Source organism: Oreochromis aureus, linkage group 20, assembly GCF_013358895.1.
Source record: "Oreochromis aureus strain Israel breed Guangdong linkage group 20, ZZ_aureus, whole genome shotgun sequence".
Classification (NCBI taxonomy): domain Eukaryota; kingdom Metazoa; phylum Chordata; class Actinopteri; order Cichliformes; family Cichlidae; genus Oreochromis; species Oreochromis aureus.
The window spans coordinates 12,886,663-12,909,564 of NC_052961.1; the positions used below are offsets into that span (position 1 = coordinate 12,886,663).

The 22,902-nt window shown below is 40.4% G+C and overlaps 1 protein-coding gene across 2 annotated transcripts in view; it reads right to left on the reverse strand.

Moving 5' to 3' along the window:
• Nucleotides 1–240: 240 nt before the first annotated feature.
• LOC116310917 (adenylate cyclase type 6) overlaps nt 241–22,902 on the reverse strand; it is a 43,824-nt gene continuing 21,162 nt past the window's right edge. For both annotated transcript variants that reach the window (XM_039603887.1, XM_039603888.1), the window contains exons 4-23: nt 12,391–12,540; nt 10,609–10,730; nt 9,831–9,942; nt 9,475–9,602; nt 9,177–9,335; nt 8,550–8,691; nt 5,810–5,938; nt 5,684–5,712; nt 5,451–5,598; nt 5,249–5,346; nt 3,416–3,503; nt 3,201–3,317; nt 2,958–3,110; nt 2,666–2,841; nt 2,325–2,345; nt 1,950–1,979; nt 1,627–1,759; nt 1,166–1,429; nt 874–1,078; nt 241–778 (exon numbers count right to left, since the gene is read on the reverse strand). In XM_039603887.1, coding sequence (XP_039459821.1) covers nt 639–778; nt 874–1,078; nt 1,166–1,429; nt 1,627–1,759; nt 1,950–1,979; nt 2,325–2,345; nt 2,666–2,841; nt 2,958–3,110; nt 3,201–3,317; nt 3,416–3,503; nt 5,249–5,346; nt 5,451–5,598; nt 5,684–5,712; nt 5,810–5,938; nt 8,550–8,691; nt 9,177–9,335; nt 9,475–9,602; nt 9,831–9,942; nt 10,609–10,730; nt 12,391–12,540 — 2,544 coding nt within the window. In that variant the 3' untranslated portion in view covers nt 241–638. The remainder of the gene's footprint in view (nt 779–873; nt 1,079–1,165; nt 1,430–1,626; nt 1,760–1,949; nt 1,980–2,324; nt 2,346–2,665; nt 2,842–2,957; nt 3,111–3,200; nt 3,318–3,415; nt 3,504–5,248; nt 5,347–5,450; nt 5,599–5,683; nt 5,713–5,809; nt 5,939–8,549; nt 8,692–9,176; nt 9,336–9,474; nt 9,603–9,830; nt 9,943–10,608; nt 10,731–12,390; nt 12,541–22,902) is intronic.

Here is a 22,902-nt window from a genome sequence, read left to right on the forward strand (position 1 = left end):
TTCCAATTTTTATTTGACTATTGTTAGTTTTGTGAGTTTTTACTTCTTTATTGTTCTAGTATACTGTGATTTTTAATATCATGATATCGAGTCTCTTGCTGTTACTTTACTCTTTCAGTTCTGTGATGTCTCTTGTGTTCTTGTTTGAGCCTTGTCTATTGTCTATTGTTAGCAGAGTAGTCATCTTCCCTGCGTTGTGCCTCCCTCGGTCTCGTTTATGCGTTTATGCGTTGTTCCCTTTGTGTTCATGTAGGTCTCTTACATTCTGCTAAGTGCTTGTATTCATATCTCTATTGGTCTTCTTCGGTTATTTCTTATTTTACTTTGAAGTTTTGGTTTCTTTTACTTCCTGTTTGTCCTCTGTGTATAAATCGTCCTGGATGTGTCCTGTATCTGTTACTTATGTGCAGTCCTGCGTTTTTTATCGTTTTAAATTTTTGTTGTTGTTCTGTTTTCATCTTTGTTTCTATATTACTTCATTTCAGTATTAAAGCACACCTGGACATCTTATCTCTAAAGTGTTTTTATTTCACATTTCTACAGCAATCTATAAATGTGCAGATATAAAATATTACCATCAAATCCACCCAGTGATATTCGGTTGCTCCCTAAAAACCTATCTGGGCTGATTTTATTAGTTACATGAAACCTACCTGTATGCAGTCAGGTACACCTGTGCTATCCATACGACTGGCCACATTGACTGTGTTTCCCCAGATATCATATTGAGGTTTCCGTGCTCCAATAACCCCCGCAACCACCGGCCCAATGTTCAGACCTGTCAATTCAAGACAAAAACCAAAAAAAGTTAAACTGCACCAACAAAACCAGCAATGTATGACCACCGTGTTTCCTCCTCTAACTTCCCCTTACCTATCTTCATCTGGAAGTTGTTGAAGGAATGCTCGTTGATATATTTCATCTGCTCTCTCAGTCTCATGGCATAGTCAGCTAGTGCAGTAATATGGGAACGGCCTTCTTTGTCATAGGTGGAGTCGTTGAGACCTGACGCCGCCATGTAGGTGGAACCGATGGTCTTGATCTTCTCTAGTTGCCTGTACTTCTCCTCACTGATGATCTGAGAAGTAAGGAGATCACAGATGGTGACTGTGCCTGAGAAACAAATGACGACCACACGCGGCCTCCCGAGACAGACTGAGTTTACCTCGTCAAAGTCTGCGATGATCTCGTTAAGCAGCCGGAGGCACTCCACTCCCTCATTATTGGCCTCCAGCTCCACGTAGAACTCGGAGAAGTTGCTGATGGAGGCGAACATGACGGCTACACACTCACAGGACTGGTAATACAGCTCGTCGTTACGCCGCTCACGTGCCAGGAAGTGAGCAGCTACGTCCTTTGGTAGGATGTTATGGAGGAGGCGACGATTGTAGGCTTGCAGCTCCTCCATTTCCTCCTTCTCCTCTGTGGCCTGGAAATGGAGGTTATTTATTAACTAAATCAGCTCTTATAGACACTGTGATATAATAATATAATAATTAATTTCAATTAACCATACAACAGCTCTATCACCTTTTTACTCATGGACATGTTTGAGGTATTAATGTAAGATCTGTTTGAGGTTAACATTGTCAGGTGACGCCCTCTAGTGGACCCTGATGTCCATACCTGTAATTTCCACAGGAAGTCGAGGCGTGCGGTAGATTCAACCTGTTGGGCGTGCAGGTACAGTGCCAGGACAAAAACTGTGAGGATCACTGGAGTCATTACCCTCAGGGACACTTTGGTCACAACAAACTGGCTGTGAAGAGAATGACAAGCAGTGAGATTAAAGAAAGACTACAAAAAAACATTAAACAGAGAAGGAAACAAGCAAAAGATCAGCAAGAAAATAACATTTAAAGAAAGGTGATGTTTAAAATTGGGCAAAATACATAATAATAACTGAACAAGATGAAAAAAATTAAAAGTAACACTGAATGTAGGCTTACCACTGGTTTGTAGTTTCATTGAAACTGGGCCTTAAATTTAAAAAAACAACAACTTTTAGTCAGTAGAAATAAATCATTTAAAATGATGATGCAAGAGATATTTACATTAGTAGTCTAAGGATTTGATTTTAATATCAATTTATTTCATGCTACATATTTACAGCTAAAGTATAAATGGAAGTAGATTTTTAGAAAGAGACAATGAAACATGTTTTAAACAGTGGATTTCAATCTAATGGAATATGTATGTATAGAAGTGAAGTGAAGGAATTAAAAGCTAAATTCACAAATCCTACTTTTTTGTTTGTGTTCTGACCAAAACTTGAAATGGCAAAGGTTTAAATGCAAAAACATCAATAATAAAAAAAAACTTACCACTGAGTTTCATTTAAATCACTAAAAACAGACAGAAAGATTAAAATATATTAATAAAACGCACGAACTTGGTTTTACTGTTGTACATGCTCAAATTCACGAGTAAACAGAAGCAAAATCAATGAAAGACTCTGACGACATGTAAGTATTGTAACACTGTATGATATGACATCTCAGTGCTGTCAGGGTTAAAAGACGAAAAGAGCAAATAAGAGTATTTTAAGTATTTTGATTTATTCTTAAATTACTGAAAATAAAAATCTTCCATTCCCTTTCATCCCTTAAATTATCAGTACAAACGGAGTAAACCCTCTCGGCAACTTCACACTTGTTTCACTTACATGGCATTGGAGGTGACAAAGAGGTCTGCATTGTCAAACAGTGCTACTTGTGGCCACTCCACCAGCAGCAGGAAGGTGAGCTGGATGAGCAGCATGAGGGCCAGCTTCCCTATGCTGCTGATCTGCAGGAACACGGAGCAGGCCAGCAGCGTCAGCAGCACGCTGTAGCTGAAATACTGACACAAACAGGAGGCAGCGGCGTCACAAGCACGCATCATCGACGATAGGTGTCAGGAAAACACAAATGCAAATCTGAGACTCTCCTTTTGAAGCGCGTGGACCGTTTGCTCACCTCAGGAAAGGGGCAGGAGGGGCCTCGGCTAGGGCAGATCTCTAGACCCCCCTCGACGGACACATTCAAGCTGCGGATCAGACAGGGCGTCACCGCAGAGGTGTTCAGCTTCTCAGCGACGCATTCAGCCAAACCCGTGGTGTCGCAGGCAAACTGCATGAAAGTGAAGCAGCACGACTTTAAACAATGTCGCACAAAGTTAGTAGCTGCGCTTAATTTGTTTAGCTATAACTTTGATCCCACCATATTAACGAAGGCAGAGATAAAGACGAGGATAATGGAGAATACTCCAACCAGCGTGCTGTTGGTGCGAGACTGGACAATCTTCTTCGAGACAGTCTGCATCGCAGCTGGAAAAATCTGCAAGTGGAAATGATGAACATGTTAAATACACGGTGAAGCCGAGAAAAAGAAAATGAGCGCAACATTTTGTATGGAGTCCAGGTGACCTGCTCTACCTTGATGCAAGAGTATATGGCACAGATGAAGAGGATGTTGGCGAGTATGATGAAGATACTGATGTAGATTCCCAGCATGACCGGGGTGCTGCGGGAAAGAATAGAGAACACAGATTTTAAAAGGATGTTCAGGGTTTTGTTTTACAATCATCATTACTATTATCTAAACCAGTTACATTTCAGAAAAATACCCAGTTTATTTTTGGCATTTTATTTTCAAGCAAGAACCTTGAAAGACCCTGTTAATATCAACATTAACAGTTTTTTAAAAAATTAATAAATCTAAATATATTTATGCAAAAAATCATGGTCTAAAACAGCGGTCCCTAACCCCTGGGCCACGGACCGGTACCAGTCCGTGAGTGGCTTGGTACCGGGCTGCAAGAGTTGAGGCTCGGGCGTGAAATTTATGGTTTTCGGGGTTTTTATTGGTTTTTAGCGTTATTTTTTTATCGTTTTTATCGTTAACTCGGTTTCCCTGGGACTTTTCCTGTGTGTTATGAATAAATCTTCTTTTTTGGGGTATCGGCACTGGTTTTATTTTGTTGTATTTATGTGTGACACCTTAAAGGCCGTGAAAATGTTGTCGGACATAAATTGGTCCATGGCGCAAAAACGGTTGGGGTCCGCTGGTCTAAAATGAGTGTGGGGGCTTTAATCCATATTTGTGAACATCTGGAAAAGCACAGCAGCATGACAGCCTGTAACTCTAAGGAGGTCGGATAACTAAAAGTGTACAACCAGTGGGTTCCTCATCAGTTCTTATTAGTCACTAAAGTGGGCGGAGCAACCCTTGGGCATGTTCAGTTCGCCAACGTGTGCAACATGCTGTTCAATCACGTTTCACTGGAAGGGTGTGCAACAGTGGGGAAAGGTCAGATCAGCAGTTACACATCAGGAGTGATGTGTATAATAAACTGCACTCAATCAGCTGACAACAGGGGGCTCAAAGGTGACACAACTTGGACATAAAAGTGCATTTCAGGAGGAAACGTTGTTGCACTGTGAACGTTTATATTGTCAAAAAACATTGGGAGCTTAAACACTTTGGCGTGAGAAAAAGCTAGCTATTTCAGAAATAAAGATGAAATTATAAAAACTTTTTCATAATGAAGCCTTTGAATTTCTACATTAGCTGCAGCAGTTTGGTCTTTAAAACTGACAACATTTTGCCATCTTTAACCATGGCATGCATTTTTAATTTCTCTTTGCTATTTGGGCTGATTGGGACCTGATGAATGTAAAAACAAATATTTTTTTTTACCAGATTTTTGTTTCTGAGAAGAATGAGATCCATATATGAGGACATTTGTTTTAAATTTTGATAGAGCAGTGGCAGTATCATGTCCTTGTACATGAATATCAGGCCCTTGTAAAGGCAAAATTTTGTATTTTGGTCTAGACAACCCAAAATGTGATGTCCACATATGTGGACGCCAGGTCCTAGGAGGTTAAAGTAAAAATACGAACGAGATCAGATCTCATAAATCATATCATATGTTTGTTTTTGTTTTTTTTATTTGAACCAAACCTCAAGCAAGAAAATACCTTCAGGCCGTTGTGCAGCACATGCTGTATTATTTCAGCAAGTTCACTTGCTGAATACTCTGCTCTGATATTAATATCTTGTTTTACATCATTGGGATTGTGAGATTTTTTTCTTTCAATCAATCTTATCTGTAAAAGGACAGAAATCATTTCACCTGTGACTCATGCAAAGCTACTCTCACAGAGACCAAGAATAGCTACAAATGAGCGTAACGGGTCCCCTTGAAGGGGTTATACACAGAAGCATTCACAGTAGAGCATTATGGGAAAAGGTGAAGTACTCACTGTGGAAAAATAACAATCTGTATGAAGGATATGAAGCAGAATACCAGCAGAGTACAGGCAACATAGCCTCCAAAACGATCGTCCACCTTCTTGGAATACTGCACAAAAAAAGAAATCAGAAATAATAGGAGTAGACTTTTAACACATGGCTGATATTTAAGGTAAAGCGCTTTAGGCAATAATGAGGCATCACAGTTTTAACCTTTTTCTCCAGACTGGAAGTCTGGAAGGTGAGTAAAAACTTCTTAACGTGGTCTTTTCTTAGCTGGTCGATGCTGCGAGCATCAATGGCCCGTCCCAGAAACTCATCCACCTCGTCCTCTGGGTTCATGGCCTCCTGAACGCCACGGCTGCAAAAAGAAGAGGCACAGACTGAGCAGGCGATAACAGGGGTAACCCAATCAGGCAAAGTGGTGCGTCAGAGTCCGTGCTTACTTGTCTTTACTGGAGGTTTCATCAATCCCCTGGAGAAGAAAGAGAGCAGACAAAATTATGACTCTGGCAGAAAAGCTGCAGCGCCGCTCTGTCGCTGTGAAGCAGCGCGTCGATGTCGAGTCTCACCATTTGTCTGAAGACTTTGGAGTCTTTGGTCCTGGTGAAGGTTCTGTCGGGAACCCAGCGTGGCATCAGCCCCTCATTAGAGTTGGCTCTTGTCCGCTGCATCTTCGCCATCATCGCCTTCTCCTCCTTCTGCTCAGAGAGAACAACACGAAGGCTTGACCAACTGTTCTCGTGCAACACAACATGGAGAACGACAAAATGTGTGACTGAGGGTTTGTTTAAATTCTGGCTTTCAATTTTCCCACGAGGAAGCTCGGGACTTCATTCACAAATTATGCTTTTTCAGCTCTGTTTCCTTCAATAACTATTACATCTTCACTATCTGTTATATCGCCAATGTGCTTCAATACCTTTGTACTTTAAAGTAGTTCAGAAATATAAAATCATTTGAAATGAATCATTTTATTAAGCACTTCATTTTTTTGCCAGCACAACTGGGAAAAAATAATTGACATCCTACTGTTAAGATAAGTGTAACCTGCTCTTACACTTAACTCTTATCTGCTGATTTATGTCATAATAATAAATGCTTTATAACAGGTATTATGACTTGGTGATTAGCTGTGTCGCCTCACAGCGAGAAGGTTCTGAGTTTCAAACCATCGTTTGCATGTTCTCTCCCCTGGTACTCTGTCTTCCTCTCATGGTCTGAAGACACCGTAGGAGCCTAAATGCATTTTTATATTTAATGGAATTGTGTTTATTTCATATTCAGTGTTTCCAGTGTAATATGTTAATAGTTTTAAATTGGCAAGACTTCATTGTTTTAAGCAAAAGTAAATATTCATGTTCAAATTGGGATTTACAGAGATGCAGGTTAGCTTCACTGGCAAATCTAAATTGATTGTAGGTGTGAATGCGAGCATAACTGGTAGACTGTCTCTGTTTTCGCCCTGCGACAGACTGGTGGGTGTATCCTGCCTCTTGCCATAAGACCGGTGGCACAGCCTCCAGTCCACCATGATCTTAGGTTGGATAAATGGAAGAAAGTGGACGGACGCATTCCTGTGCTCATGAATACGATGTGGAAAGAAGATAAGCTGAAAGCAGGCGTTTGGTGAAGGGACGTGATTGTTTGTGCTTTTTGATTTTGAGACTATAAATATCAGGGGAAATCCAAACTGTGGCCATATTTAATTGTGTTCTTTTTTTGTATAATTTTTCATCTTATCGAGCTTTGTCCTTTCTTAGTGTATTTTAGTCAGTTTGAGCTGTTTTACAGGTTATGTAATGTTTTAGCCGGAATTTCCCACTATATTTTATCCTATGTCATCTTACATGTTCCTCTTGGATTAGCAGGAGGATTTTCCTTTTTTTTTTTTTCCAAAGAGGTTGCTGTTTTTCCAGCTGCTGTACTTCCTGGATTTCATATTTCAGCAACACCTGAAGCAACACACTCCCACCAACCCTTCTTTTGGCTTTAGAAGACAGGCCTGTTTTCTTTGGACTGATCGCCTGCTAAAGCAACAAAACTCCCAGTTTGTCAGTGGAATGGTATTCTCACTGTATCTATTAAATCTATCTGGTCAAATTATGCCCTTAACATTCATAACTTTCATCAGACTTTCTGAAAACCTTGCCAATTAGACTAGACTACTTTACCTACTTGTGGCTACAAGTCACACTGAAAGTCTAAGGCCCATCTACACAAGTCCACTGGGCTGGGAGGCCTTGGGCTTCTTCTTCCTGAGACTCTACTACTGGGCAGCCAATTCAAGAGCCTTTGTTTATTGGAAGTGGGTAGACCAATCCAGTGATGCAAGCAATGAAGATATCCCCCTGTGGGTACTCCTTGAGACTTCAGTTGTTAAAAATGCATCCTCTTACTCTCTGTTATTCTCCAGCGGTGCAATCACAGACAAATTACTATTTTTTTGTTAAGAAATTCCCTGCAAATACTGACCCGGATAAAAGTATCAATGCGAGGCTCCTAGTGTCTCCTTACATGTCCCACTATGGCATAGCCATTCTTTTATGCCTGGTCAGCTGGATGAGGTGTTAGATGCAGGTAGATGCAGACTGTGGCTCTGGCAGATGTGTTAGAAACGAGCATCATTTCCTTTGTACCAAATACGGTCTTCCAAATGACCATGTGTTACACATTACTCATTACTTTTTTTTTCTCATTTTCTTACTCATTACTTTACTTTCTTGTTACTCTGTGAAATCCCTGTCATGTTGACACATATACAGGACGACTCTTCTTTTAGTATTTATATTTTGGCCCTACGCGACTGGCATGTTCTCCACATGGAATGGACCATAGCTTGGTGATTTTTGGATGCTCCATAGAAACCTTAAAGTCTAAATCTCCATATACCTTTGCATATTAAATTAAGGTGGTGTTATTTGTTATACAGACAGAAGAAATACATAAGTATAAAACAAATATTCAGGGTAGATCTAACAGGAGATGGGGGCCTTTTCTTCAGTGATACCAAATGAACTGTCACAAGCAGTGACCTCCACTTGTTCCTCAACCCAATAGGATGTTGAATTTTGTTTATGTATTTTATTTATGTTCTTGATTCTGTTTTCTTAATGGAAATACTGTCACGGCAGCTGCATTGTCATCTGATCTCTATGTATATTTTTAGTGTGTGGCGACCTTTTTGTTGGTCCCTTTCTGGTGTTTTTTTTTTTTTTCACGTTCGGCTAGAAAACTCTGACCAATGTCTCAATTTGGTGAAGATTTCCCCGCCTACACCTCTTATATTTGTGTGTATGTTTGTGTACTGACCCGTTTTTGGCTGCAGCCAAGGACCAGGAATGTCTCAATGCTGTTCTCCTTCAGATACGCATTCCTCTCACCTCCAAAACCTGGCTCCACCTCATAGTCCCCATTCAGATACTGCAACGTGGCCTTTGTGATGTGGATCCGCCTGGCAGGGAAAAAAGACCAGGAAGTGTCTTTATGTGGGGTGTTTATTTTTGGGGGGTTTTCACATTAAAGGTGCACACAGGGGGACAGCAGACATACATAAATAGCTCCAGAACTGCTGCTGAACATAAGTCAGGGACATATTAGAAATGAATGAAACTATTTTTTTTTAAATCCGTTGCAAAACAACAATGTTCAAGAGCGCAGAAAGCTTTTCAAGTCAAGTCGCAAAATGGCCTCATCACTTGTACTTCTTGATGTTCAAATATGATGTTTTCATAACAGGAGAGCTTTTAACAACCTCCGACATCAGTACAAACTGTACCACCACAGAAAAATATGAATTCCAGACAGCAACAAATTATTTTTGATTTTAAAAACATCAAAACAAAGGGAAAAAATGATCGCATTAAGTGACCGTGGATTTGGAGCTCTTAAAACACTGTGATAGTTTTTACAAACTGTAAACGCTTCTCTCGCTCTCACCCTGCTTTGCCTCCCGCCTCCATGTGATTGGCCAGCGTGACATCATTGGACCACACATCAAACTGCCACTTCCTGAGTCCCAGCACGCCGCAGTGCACACGGCCACTGTGAATGCCGACGCGCATGTTAACGTTGACCCCCGTCACCTCACGCACCAGCCTGGAAAACAGAAACACACACACACACACACACACAGACACGAATGTCTCATCAGCAGCGGGAGGAATATGCAAAACACTTTAAACAACGCCGAAACAAACACCACACGCAGGTGCATGTATACACTGTTTTTACTCACGAGATGGCCTCTATCATGTCAACACCCATCTCCACGCAGCAGTGGGCGTGGTCGGCCCGGGGTTCAGGCAGCCCGGACACGCAGTAGTAACAATCACCCAGAATTTTAATACGGAGACAGTGATTCTCCTGAGGAAGAAAAGACAACAGGACAAGATGAAAATATAAATAAAAACACACATCCGTACAGGAAGCACTTCATACTTCTCACCTGTTTTTAAACTTAAAACAAAGAAACAAAAGAAACAGCAAAAGATAAAAAAAAAAAAAAATCCACTATCAACACTCTGAAACAACCCTTTAAACTGCCAAACTATCCCTTTTAGAAACAGACACAAGTAATGGAAGACTGCTTACCGACGCCAGTTTGTCAAAACGGGCAAAGAGCTCGTTTAGTGTCATGACCAGCTCCTGAGCCGTGCACTGAGACGCCAGGCTGGTGAAACCCTCGATGTCTGCAAACAGAATACTGAGGACGAGATGAAGAGGAGCAAAAATAAAACACAGTTAATCCTCGATCATGAGAGATAAAAACCTACGAAGCTGATTCGGTTTGATTTAGCTACACCACAGCGATATACTATTGCATTATGTTACTATCAGGGCAGATGACCTTGAGAGAGGAAGGGTGTTTGACCTTAAAGCATCTGTGTGTGCGTATGTGCGTGCGCGCGTGTGTGTGAGGGACCGAGTGCACCGTGTTTGCTCAGTGCTGTAATTGAATGTGTGCTGAAGCTTTCCATCTTTGGGGATTATCTTATCTTGGCTGCTGGTGATTAAGTATTCCCTCACTAGTGTTAATTAGCCTCCACTCTGCCAAACCACTCTACCGTCTTCTGACTCTGTGAGCGCGCTCAAACGTGTGTGTGTTTTTGTGTTTATGTGTGCACCAATGCGAGTTAGCCATTCTTAGGATGAATTCATGGTATGATTTTGTTTATTTTCTCTTCATTTTATGGGATTAACAAAATCCTAACAGGCTTTTTTATGCTTTACAATGTCACATGTTTCTCAGTGTATCACGATATGATCTCTCTTACAACGATTATAGAAAAGAAAGACGATTTAGTAGCTAAAATCTGAATTCATGGGTTAAATGTTACGTTAGGTGTTGAGGCCACACGCCCCAGCTGACCTGACATTGTCGTGTTTCTGGATATAGATCTTATGAAACATCATGTCTTCCTTCTTGGCATTGATGTCAGCCTTCATCTCCATGGCAACATGCCTTGGCAACACTGAAAGCAACAGACGTTCCTAGAAATCACAAAAAAGAAACAAGGAAATGCAGATCTTGTCAGTCAAAATTTTGTGGTTACTTTTCTATATATGTGTTTGTGCCTGTGTTCTTATTATCCCATTATTTACAGAGACATTTAAAACTCATTTCTTAGAGCGATTAGCTCTGTGTGTTTGTGCTGCAGTAGAAGTCCAGATTTAGGCAGACAGGATGTATTTTTTCTGATTTGTCTAACAAGTGTTGTCAGTGCATCCAGAGCTTGATATGCTGCACTTTTCTGCGCCCCAGATGTTATCCTTAAACTATCCAAAATAAAAGGGTGCCCTTTCCTTTCATTATCATGAACATGTCGGCATTTTTCTTTCCATCGTTCATGGAGGAACATCCTGTCAGCAGCTGAAAATACTTATCTAATCCATTTGAGAGACAAAAATATGCTTTTTAGTCCTCTGGATTCAGTAGCATGAGCTAAAAACTACATTTGTTTGAGGAAGTTACTTATTTCATTAATTCAGTTTGTCTGTTGGCAGGAGAACACAAAGATTAATGGACAGATTTGCATTGAGTTTTGATAGTGAAATTTTTCCCAAGTTAGAAGTGAATCATTTCATTAGCCTTAGACAGATAGACATATATTTCTTTATATAGTTTTATATAAAGATGTCTTTTGTAGGACCCAGGATTCTGTCGGAGCACCACACAGGAAATGGATGTCAGCACTGAGCGTGTATTTATTGATACCCTGTTTTCTGGGTTGGTCTATTGATGCTGATCTCATATGCCTGTTGCTTCATTTTATGGACACTGTGCTGTGAGATGGTGCTAATTCTTGGTTTTAGAATAAAAAAGCCACTAGAACATACCGCTGTCATGCCTTTACAGTCTATTGCTTGTTATGCCTCTCTTCAGCCCTCCTCAATTGTTGATAAAGCCTTGGCTGGCTTAAGAGGGCCTCAACTTCCTGCTACATCTCATCATACTCTTCGCTCAAATGTTATTTATGTTATGAGTGAATTTAAACCCACTTATCAATTTAAACATAACAACTGTTTCAAACAACTCTTGTCTCAATCTCTAGTTTTTGTTGCTGCTTAACCACAGATAGTTCACTTTAACTGACATACATCTTTACAAAAATAAGAAATAAAGGGATTGTGCAGGTCGTACGCTTTCAGAAAGAGTCAAAACTTCATTGCTTTCAATAATGAAGCTGTTTGAGTATGGTGGTGTTGGTGGCAAGCCCTCCTCCACACCAAAAGAGCTCATCAACAGCCAAACCAGGAATCAGCAAAGGTTCACATACTAAAGATGTAGGTGAATGTACTCATAAATGTACTCGTGTACATCTGATGTTCTTTGTCCTGGAGGACGTGCTTGTGTAAGTGATACTGTTCCAAGTAAAAGGAGGGTGTTATACAGAATGTAGATAAACTCCTGACGATAAAAATGAGTCAAAGGTGTTTCCAGCGTCTTGGAGAAAGCAACCGCCATGAATTAGGAGTGTCGCTATATGTAGCAACATCAAGATCAAAAAGATAGAAATTTTTTTTAAATTTTTTTTTAAGTATTTATATTCATCTCTAGTCATTAAACACTGACATTGCAGAGAGACTCTTTGTGTTCTGTTACAAATAAGTGCTGGGAGATAGAATTGTGTGTGTTTCTGTGCAGGTTTACCTGTTGTTGATTCTCTCTCTGCAGATGAAGCCGGGCCTGAATGTATCCTCTGGTCTCCTGGAAGGCTTGTCTCTGGGAAACCTCGGCGGGGTAGTGGGTACAGATGCCAATGATGTTGGTGCACAGGAAGATCAGGACATTAGCACTCACCTGGAGAGAGTGAAGGAGGGAAAAAGAGATTATAAAGCATTAGAAAAGAAGAAGGAATAATCCAACATGCACTATCAATGCAGCTTTTACTGCAAGAAAACGGTCTGTATTAGGTACTTTAATCTTTGTAACAGTAGTGGCAGTGATGCAAACAGACTCAGCGATACAGGTGTTCAACTTCACTTGTAATCCTTCCATAAAAGGACACAAAACGATAACTGGTGACAGGGTTTGTGTTACACTCATTGTAAGGGTGAAATTACGACACAAGCAGTGTGAGTTTCATTCTGCTGTTTACCATTTTGTCATTCTGACATTTCAGTTCTCTGTTTGTCTCAAGAGACTCAAGACTGTTTGTGCATTAAGGGGCCTTTACACTGTGGGCCGTGTGTGAGAGAAACTTGGTAAAATATTCCATCGTCAGTCCAAAAATAAAAGTCCTAAATCACAGACGGCCGGTTTGAAGCTTTGCCGACCAAAATCGAGTCAAGACAGATGGTTTCCAGCAGGCTTCAGGAAGTAACAGAAACACTCACATCCTGTTAGAGCCAATGCTGATTTAATAAAATGCTGGCTGTTTTCTGTCAGCTATGCAGTCTCAAATAAACAGTAAAACAACAAATTAAAGTACTATAGAGGCAAATACTTCAAACAAAAAAGCATGTTGTGTACTATTCTCAGGTTTGCTGCAGGACAGATAAAAACAGCAGGCCAAGTGCAACCAGAGGACCTGAACAAAAACATTAACACATAGTTTAAAATCACATAGTTAAAAATCAAGCGAAGCCAGAGCATCATGTTTCATTCTGGCTTCGCCTCACTAGCAACCTGTGCTTTTTAGAGTCATCTCTGACTTTACGTTACTTCACCCCTACACTCCTGTCCGAACTCTCGGGTCATGTGACCTAAGCAGCAGCTCAGGAGGGACAGAGCAGTCTATTGCTGCCCCGAGGTTATGGAATAAATTGCCTTTTTGCAGTTAGATGGTGACCAACCATGACCTATAACTCGTCTTAAAACACAATTATACTTCCTTACTATTGAGCCAGCGCAATACAGTGATCTTACTTCTTTTTAGTGGATGGTGGTTGGTTTTAATCTGCTGCTGTGTGGCATGTGATTGATTGTCAGGGCTACACATCTGTACAGCTGTTATTCTAAGATTCTTAGAAGTTCTTGTGCCCCTAAAGCCTCAGTAAAAACACCAAGCTTCTTGTGATGGCTGGTAAAACCCTCAATGTCTTTTGCTGTCAGTGACTAATTGCAAGTAACAATAAACCGGCTGCCTCTGGGCGACCACTTTTTAGCTCAAATCAATTACACAGGTTTCCTGGTGGGACACAACCTGTCTGACTTGGTTTGAATGCACTTATTTTAGACACTTATTGACTTTTTTATTCCCAACATATGAATATAATTAAAATAACAATTTATTGTAAAGATTGGCAAAGGGTTGAAATAATCGGTGTTTAGTTGATGACATAGAAAGATTGCTAACACATGCACATAAATCTGAGTCCGTCTCTGCGCCTCGCAGCTGGTGTGTTCTGGTCCTATGTAAGAGCGAAGTTTCAGAGCGCGTCATTTTGCAGTTGAATCAGTCTGCAGCAATTACATCGCTGTTTGTGGAGAAAGTTCAGAACTTCTGTCTCAGATCTTTGAGGTTCTGATTCGACTCTGAATGTAAGTACTTAAATTGAATTTCTGTGTATGTAGATGGCAACCGATTTGCTATTTTCACCAATCTGTCAGTTATTTGCAATATTATCCCAAACAGATTGCATGTAAATGGTAAATAAATGGCCTGTATTTGTATAGCGCTTTACTAGTCCCTAAGGACCCCAAAGCGCTTTACAGATCCAGTCATTCACCCATTCACGCACACATTCACACACTGGTGATGATGTAACTACCAACTCAACCTCATTCAATCACAAAATAATAGCAGATTGACTCCATAGTATCTTAGTCTTGACACATCAAAGTCCCTCTGAAGACAGCACCTGATTGCAAGTTGCTGTAGACGTGCTCTTTAAAGACTCTTTAAAGGTAACAAGGTCAAATATTAACGGTTGAAATAATTTTGGTTGTGTTGTGGTCTCCAAGCACCGTTTTCATCAGTGTGACTGTAGCATAAATAGATCACACATACTCATAGCGCAGATCACAGATGGAATATAGTCCAGGAAATCTGTAATCTGTAACATAAATGCTCTGAGCAAATGTCTGCCGATTAGAGGTCTAAATGAAATCTAAGTGGTACTCTTCAACCTGGCCACTGGAAGCACACGTCTGTTTTTTTAACATAACATTTGATCGACAGTTTATTTGGTTGCGCAATGATTGTGATCAAACTGCTACACAGCAACCACTCTGCAGGTAAACAGACGAGTATTACTGGAATAAAGGCATCATTATGCTGTTCCTGTATGTCCACATTTAAATGATGTTTCTCATAATCATGATCAGACTATTTGTATAAGCCTTTGGATAGTCAGAATCCAATCTCTGTACAGATGCCTGGCAAAGTCATCCTCTGCCACCATGTAACGTTTATTCTGCAAATTCAGACCAAATATGAACTAATTGTGCATTTCTCCAAAACTAGTAACACACACACACACACACACACACACACACACACACACACACACACACACACACACACACACACACACACACACACACACACACACACACACACACTTCCTGACAGGAAATGGTCCTGATTGTGGGATCTGTTGTCCCCTCTACCCCTCACAGCCCACTGACCACTTAATAATATTTGCAGCTTGGCTGTGTGCTGCTATCTTATTTTGAAGTGTTTGTGGTTTAAAGTGCTGTTGCCATGGGATAACCCCCAGTATCCAAAAAAAAAACATAATAAAAATGTCCCCAAATGCATCATGGGGATTGCTGCTGACCCCACATAAGACCACTTCCTTCGGAGATGTGCTCTTGTTTACAGCTTAATCGTGACGCCTCTCACGCTGGAGGATACACTTGGACAGTAACAAAGGTTGTCTGTGCACCAGAAGGAAACCCAGAGATGATACATCCTGCATCAAATATCAACAGGAGCAAAGAAACAGATTTCAGGCCTGTAAAGTGGAAACTTCAATCCAAAATATTTTGTCTACGTTACCCAGCGGTTTTAAATCTGCTTTCCAGTCCTTCTGCTTAGTGTCTTTCTGTCACCAAGTGTATCACACACTGACATCTTCTGGGTGGAAATGGAAATACACAGAGGTACTTTGTGCTTCAGGTAATGCTTTAAACATACCTTAGAAACAAAAAAACGGACAAAACAAGATAATGAAAGCGCAAAGACAGCACTTTTCTTCAACTATGTAATAGTTATTTTACACTTACTTTGACCCTGTTCTTTATTTTATCTATGTAAACACATAAAAGATTCCTTATTAAAAGCTTGTTTAAAAACAAAACATAATAGAAGTCAGCAAACCTTTGGGCACTGTTAGGTATTTTGGGGAAATAGTTTAAGAATTTAGGCGCTCCTGAGTCCCATGTTGTCACGGTCTCTGTTTTAATTGTTGTTTTTGTTGTTTCTTTGTGTTTTTAGTTACTCCTGCCTTTTGTGTTGCTACCCCTCTGTCATTGAGTTTAGTGTTTCATGTCTCTGTGTTAGTCATTTTCCCTGCGAGAGGCTGGCGACCTGTTCAGGATTCACCCTGAACAGAGCCCTGAATTTGATAAGCAGAAGATGGATGGATGGATGGATGGCAAAATACTTTTGTAAATGATGGAAACTGTAAAACCACAACAAGACATTTAGTGTTATAAAGTTAAGATAAGGGTTAGAAGCCAGAAGCAGCCAGTACTGAGGTTTGGAATGCTGACATGGGGATTCAGAGACCTACCACCACGGTCTGTCAGAGTAAAATTCATAAATACCATTGTGCTCAGTATAGTTGTTGATACTGACATCAGTACAGTCAGCTACAATATTTGATATGTTGCAAGACCATCAGGAGTTAGTGTCGTACAGAAAACAGGTTTCTGGACAGTGGTCAAGCTGTCGCTGATAGGTTGTTACAGCCTCCACGTCTCTAAAAACAAGACAGGCCCTGCAAAAGCTGGAAAAAACATAGCAAGAGTTGATTTAAAACCTATTTTTTTCCAAATCCCATGATCGACTAAAACAAATGATATTATAAATATAATATAAATTATATTATAGTGAGAAAAATGAGAGCCAGACTTTGGATTTTATGTGATTTTATGTTACATAGAATAAGCTATGCAAGTACTGAAACAACCAAAATGTGTTGAAATCAAAGATCACTAGATTAGATAATGGTATTACTGTGTGCATTTTACTTTATAGACAGGTGGCATGTATGTCTCAGTGGATTGTTTCCAAATTATGAGTCTTTGAATGTCTGTATTCATCAGTGAGCACATATTATTGAAAGTAAATTGAGAGATTTTACATTACCTGACTTACAACAAGGCTAAGACTAGGTTAATGCTGTACAACGAGCACCTTAGTTCTGTCCTAACACGTGGCTCGGTTTTGGAAACATTGCCTCACAGCACGAGGGCCCGGGATGAGATTTAGAATTTGTTTGGTTTATCTCAGACCCGGTAACCCAAAAGAGATTCTTAATCTCAAGACTTTCACTTGCTTGTTAAGTAAAAGTTAAAAGAGTCTGAAAACACATTTCTGCAAGAACTTGTTATCCTTTAATGTTAAGTAGTGCCTTTAGGGTGTCCGTTTAGCTCACTGAGTTGAGCAGGTGACCCATATGACGTAAGGCTTGGGTTTGAATCTGCCCCGAGGCCGTTTACTCTGTGCCCTCCCTGTTCTGTCTCCTCTCCACTGTCCTAACACAATAATATCTAAAAGCCCAGACAGATAACTCAACCTTTGCAGCTTAATAGACTGGAGTCGCTCACATGTGGAAATGGTACTTTAAAGTTAATGCTGGGAATCTTCACTCTCGTTTTCCAAAATTATAATAAATTTGTTAATCCCATCCTCAGACAGGATCAACTGTTGCTCCTCATGAGTGGTTTTGATTTCGATCCTTCTTTCTGAAGCGTCACTGGTTTCTTTAAACATTCTGCACGTTGTGTGTTTGTACATTTCTTATATTGCGGATTTATGATTTTTTGTTTAATTAGATTTCTTAATTTTTTAATTTAGGTTTTTTTAAGTGCACAAATTGAGAGTACTTGCTAAAAAAAGAACAGCCTTCCCACTGTCCCAACACTGATCAAAAGAATCATGCTTAAGTAGAGAGTTTGCATGATTAAATATATATATATATATTGCAGCTGGAAAGTAATTCTAAGAATAGCAGCAGAGGATTAAGGTAAACCAAGGTGACATAGTTTACAGAGCATCACAGACATGAGAATAGAAGCAGATGGGTAATGGGGACAGGAGTTTAAAAAGAAAGTAAACACTGGGCGGGGTAAAACAAAACAAAAAAAAAGAGAAAGAAAGAAAGCACATAATGGATAACGCAGATAAAACTGAAGAATGACAGATGTTGAGGGGAGGAAGGAAATTAGTGGTAAAAACAGAAGCGGCATGAGGAAGGAAAAAGACAATGTGTGGATGACAGGAATAAGAAGAGTCCCAGTAAGAGAGGGAGGGAGGGAGAGGACAGATATGGGCCACAGTGACATTAGGCAGATGGCTCAGAGCGCTCAGCTCTGTTTACATTACTCTCACTGTTCAAGCAAAAACAGGCATGAGACAAAAGTGAAACCTGCAGCACGATGCATGTCTGCAGGTGAGAGCGCCCTGTCGGTCTGAGCGTGCATGCAGCTGAGACTTCTCTACATGCGAGCGGGTCTTCTTTCCAATATTTAATGAGCTGCAGCATTTATCTGTTGAGATTCATTTAACGTCCGCATCGCACTCCAAGCGTCTGAGCGTGCAGCCTTCAAACTAATTGCTTGCTTTTCTCAAGAGGGCACAGGCTAGTGGGTTTGCAGAGTACACAGTAAAGTCCTGTGTTTACGCAACAGCACTCCACCTCTTTAGCAGCTCTGCTTGGCAGCGTTTACCTGCTACCTGTAAAAGGCCACCACACCTGCTCGTGTCCTCTAAGTTCAACAACACCCTCATTTATCTAAGGGCGTCACTTTTCCCAGTTTAATCCGGCGCCATTATAATCTCGCCACTACGCATCAGCAGGTGAGATTCACGACTGGACTGAGTTGCCAGCTCGTCTTACAGCCCGCTAAAAACGTTATATTCGGTTTGTGAAGACCGAAATGTATCGCGTCACCGGAACGTCGCATAGTCTTGTTTTTGCCATAAAAGCAGTTGTCATTTTCCCGTGGGTGACATGATGGAAGCAGCCGGCCAGTCTGTGGAGAGGACCTCGGCCTAATCCCTGGATATCAAAATGGCATTATGTAAGAGCTGCTCAGATCTACACAGGAAAGCCAAAACAGCAGTAACACTGGCTATTCTGCAGCATAGATTAAAATGCACTTAGTCACAGAAAGCCTCCATCAGCTTACAAAGAATACGAGGGTATAATCAATAAATGATCAGCATGACTGTATGGATGCATTGCTGAATCAATAACCACCTTAGTACAAAACAAGCAGGGTGTTGCTCTCACAAAACACCTCCAGAGTTAATATGTAAATTAAAAGACTGCGTAATTATTTATCAGTAATAATCCAAAACTACTGAACTTTGTCATCATGAGCTGAGAAATTTAGATTAAAAAAAAAAAAATTTTTGTTTAAGTTTATATTTATTTATTATAAAAGTACATTTTTGCTATGATCCAGTGGTGCTTAATTAAATAAATATCAAATATGGCTATAAAATTTGGGAAAAACGCAGAAAACAGTGCAGAACAATATTAAAGACTGACTGATGTCAGTGCATCTGTAAAAACTAATGCTCTTAAGTTTGAATAATTCTCTCATGTAAACATCAAATGGCTTCAGTTGCGAATTGGACCTATAGCTGATAAAGAAAGACTTTCATCTTTTAAATCTTTTAAAAAATAAGCTTAAATTCACTTATATTGAAAAAGAAAGACAAAAAGTAAAAGTGAATATGGTTACAAACCTCATTAATTACTAACGAAAAGTAAGATCTCTGCTAAGATGATGGCTCATAATTATGATTAAAATTAGTTGCACTAAACCACAATGGCATGCATTTCAACTGCAGCCTCTCAGCAAGGGATTAAAGTCAGTAGGAGTCGTCCTCTGGGGATCACGAATGTTTGTACAAAATGTCATGGAAATCCATTCAAAAGCTGCTCGCATTTCCGTCCCCAGAGCCACGCAGCCAGCAAGGCTAAAATTAAACACACACACTAAACAAATTAAGTGCTACATTTGTGTCTTCACTCGTGCTGTATGTGTAAGCATTTGTCACAACAGCAACGCTACACCTTTTCTTCTCGTCCAATCAAAGCGGAGCTCCGAAGCTGCCGGGCGAGCAGGCGAGAATAAGAGGAGGGGGGTGGTGGGCTAATGGAATATCCAGAAAATGTATTTATAATTTCTCTCAACCTTTTATGATGGGTTCAGCACGGCGGCCATTTACTTTAACAGGAAGTCTGCGGTCCTGACAGCGAGCCTATAAACATTGACTTTTAAGGCCATCGGGCCCCTTTTCAGTCTGAAAAAGAGTGTTCTTTAAAGAGGAGAGAGAAATGCGTGACAATACGGACAAATGACATGTTTGAAAGTGTCCAATGAGACTAAAACAAATTTAGTGCATCAGAACGGCATTATTTAAAACAGAAATATTTTTACGTTAGCAATTGATCATATTACAAACCCAGGGAAAGGGATCTCTTGTAGCTGCTCAGCTGCACACACATCTCTACAAGGCATTAAAATGTTGTTTTTAGCTTCAGCTTTGGTTTATTTCACTGTAGCAGGAAGATGTTATTAATGAAAAACACTTTAAATCCACAAATTAGAAAGTTAAAGAATAGCTCATGAATATGGGGGAGTATTTACCCGTTAAAAGCCTGATAAAATTCCTCAAGAGGCGGTGAAGAACAGAAAAAGAAAACAGAGCAAGGGTCCTTGAACTTTCGATGCCAAATAAAAAGGAACCACACAGGAAAGACGCGCAAGTCAAACACATTTAGTGAGTGTTTGTTATGTGTTGGTTTAAACGATGGTGGTTTGTGTCGGCAGCCATCACTTTTATGCTGGTTTATAGTATTTTAACCTTTGCTGAGGCGACTGTTACAATTCAACAATTCCTTCGTCTGTGTTAAGAAGTTTTAGTCTGATTAAAAAATATTTAGAAAAGTGAAATGAACTGTGGATGAATGAAATGTGCAGCAGAGCCTTCCCTCCTTGTCATTCAAGGGCCCCTTAAAATGTTACCAGGAGATTCCAGGATTTTTTTTTTTTTTTAATGGGGTGACACAGGGGACACCCAGAACAAGGCGAGGGGGGAGGGATACTCCACTGGGACATATTATCCCTACAGAGCACTTCACTCTCAGTCACTCTCAGAGATTGCGGGGTCACTTGTGGTTCCTAGTTTACAAAAGCAGAATGGGAGGCAGAGCCTTCAGCTATCAGGCTCCTCTCCAGTGGAACCAGTTCCCAGTTTGGATTCAGAGGACAGACACCCTCCCTAGTTTTAAAACAGACCTTAAATCTTTCCTTTTTGATAAAGCTTATAGTCAGAGCTGGATCAGGGGAATGAATTATTCCTTACTTATGCTGCTTTTGGCTCGGACACTTAAAATTTCTTCTCCACTTCCATCTTTTATGCGTTTCCGTGCATGAAGTTTTGTATTCCCTCTCCCATAGTTTGTTTTTTGTCCTTGTCTATCTGTACTCCCCTCCCCCTTCCTGTTAGAAGGGTGTTCTTCCTTCCCACTGTTACCAAGTGCTACCATAGGGGTTCATTTATTCTCGAGAACGAGAAAACGCTTTGAGGTAACTTCTGTTATAAATCAGCACTATATTAATAAAATTGAATAGAAAATTAACTGAATTATAAAGCTAGGGAGCTTTATCCATACTAATACAGCATTCATTAGTAGAATTTGTTTTTTAAAACTGACAAAAAAGATCCCCAAAAAGTTGATTCTGTTCATCAGCTTTTTGGGATTTACTTACCTGGATGATTGAGCGTGCATCAAGACAAAAATATATAAATCACATGGAGGTTCAGACTTAGTGGAGTAGAAGCAGAAAGTCAGATAACATAGAAATACTAGTAAGCAGTATTTCTGCAAGTACAAATATTTCCGTAAGGTACTTCAGTAAGGTACTAAGTTACTACTAGCTGAATGACACCAGAGGGCTATGAGATTTTGAGGGGGGAGAGAGCAGTTGCACGCCATTCCCACCATCTTAACATGCACCTGCCTGCAAACACGGTGGACTTTGATTTTTTAAAAATAGAAATATAAGAAGTATAAGAAAAGATGAGGGTGATAACAGGTTTGGCAGAAACTGTTTTTACTGTAAGTGTTGACTCAGAAAAATCCAGTATTCCTACTGCAAATTTAAAGGCCAAGAACAAAGAAAAAGTGCTGAGCAGATAAAGGAATTAAATTACTTAACACTTCACTCCCGCACAGACAGTTCAGTGAGACTGATATCTGGCACTCACAAGCCAGTTTCATTACAAACCACACCCCCGCCTCAAAGCAACTAAGGTTACAGTGCAAAGTCCAAGCGTCTCTTTCTTTTCTTCTCGGTATGTTCACATGGCGCAGCAGTAGGTGACCTGCCACCCCCTCCTTTAATCCCCCATCCTGCTCCCCATCCTTCTTAACAATACTCAGCCCACACCCAACCCGGTGCACAACAAGGCGTTTGTGTGCATGAGTGTACAAAACTATCAGATCACGGATGACCTTAACTAAATTTCCCACTGACACACGATATTACTACTACACCACTTTATTTATCCAGACCTCTTTAAGTGACAAGTCAGTTGACAAAAGGCAGTGAAATGAAACCGAGCACCAAAGGCTCTCTCTCTCTCTCCCTCTCTCTCTCTCAGGATGTGAAAATTACACTTGAAATCCCTTTAGACTGGCTGTAAGCAAGAAAATATGACGTGTTTCATCTTTTTAACCGAGATGGTCAGATTAGAAACAAACTGACGTCCGTACAGGTATTATGTTCGGTCTCGTGACTTAACATTCAGGTAAAAAGAGCTCACTGTTGGCCTTGTTCTTCGTGGAAGACGGAGACGTGATGATTTTTGCATATATCTCGATGTTGTTCAAGCATCCTCTCCTTCCCTCTTTCTCTCTCTCGCTCTTCCTCAGCGTGAGCTTCTCTCTCAGTCTTGTGAAAGGTTCTGCTTAGTGCTGGCCCGAAACTTACACCCACGGAGGCTGTGAATTATCAGAGATGGCAGCG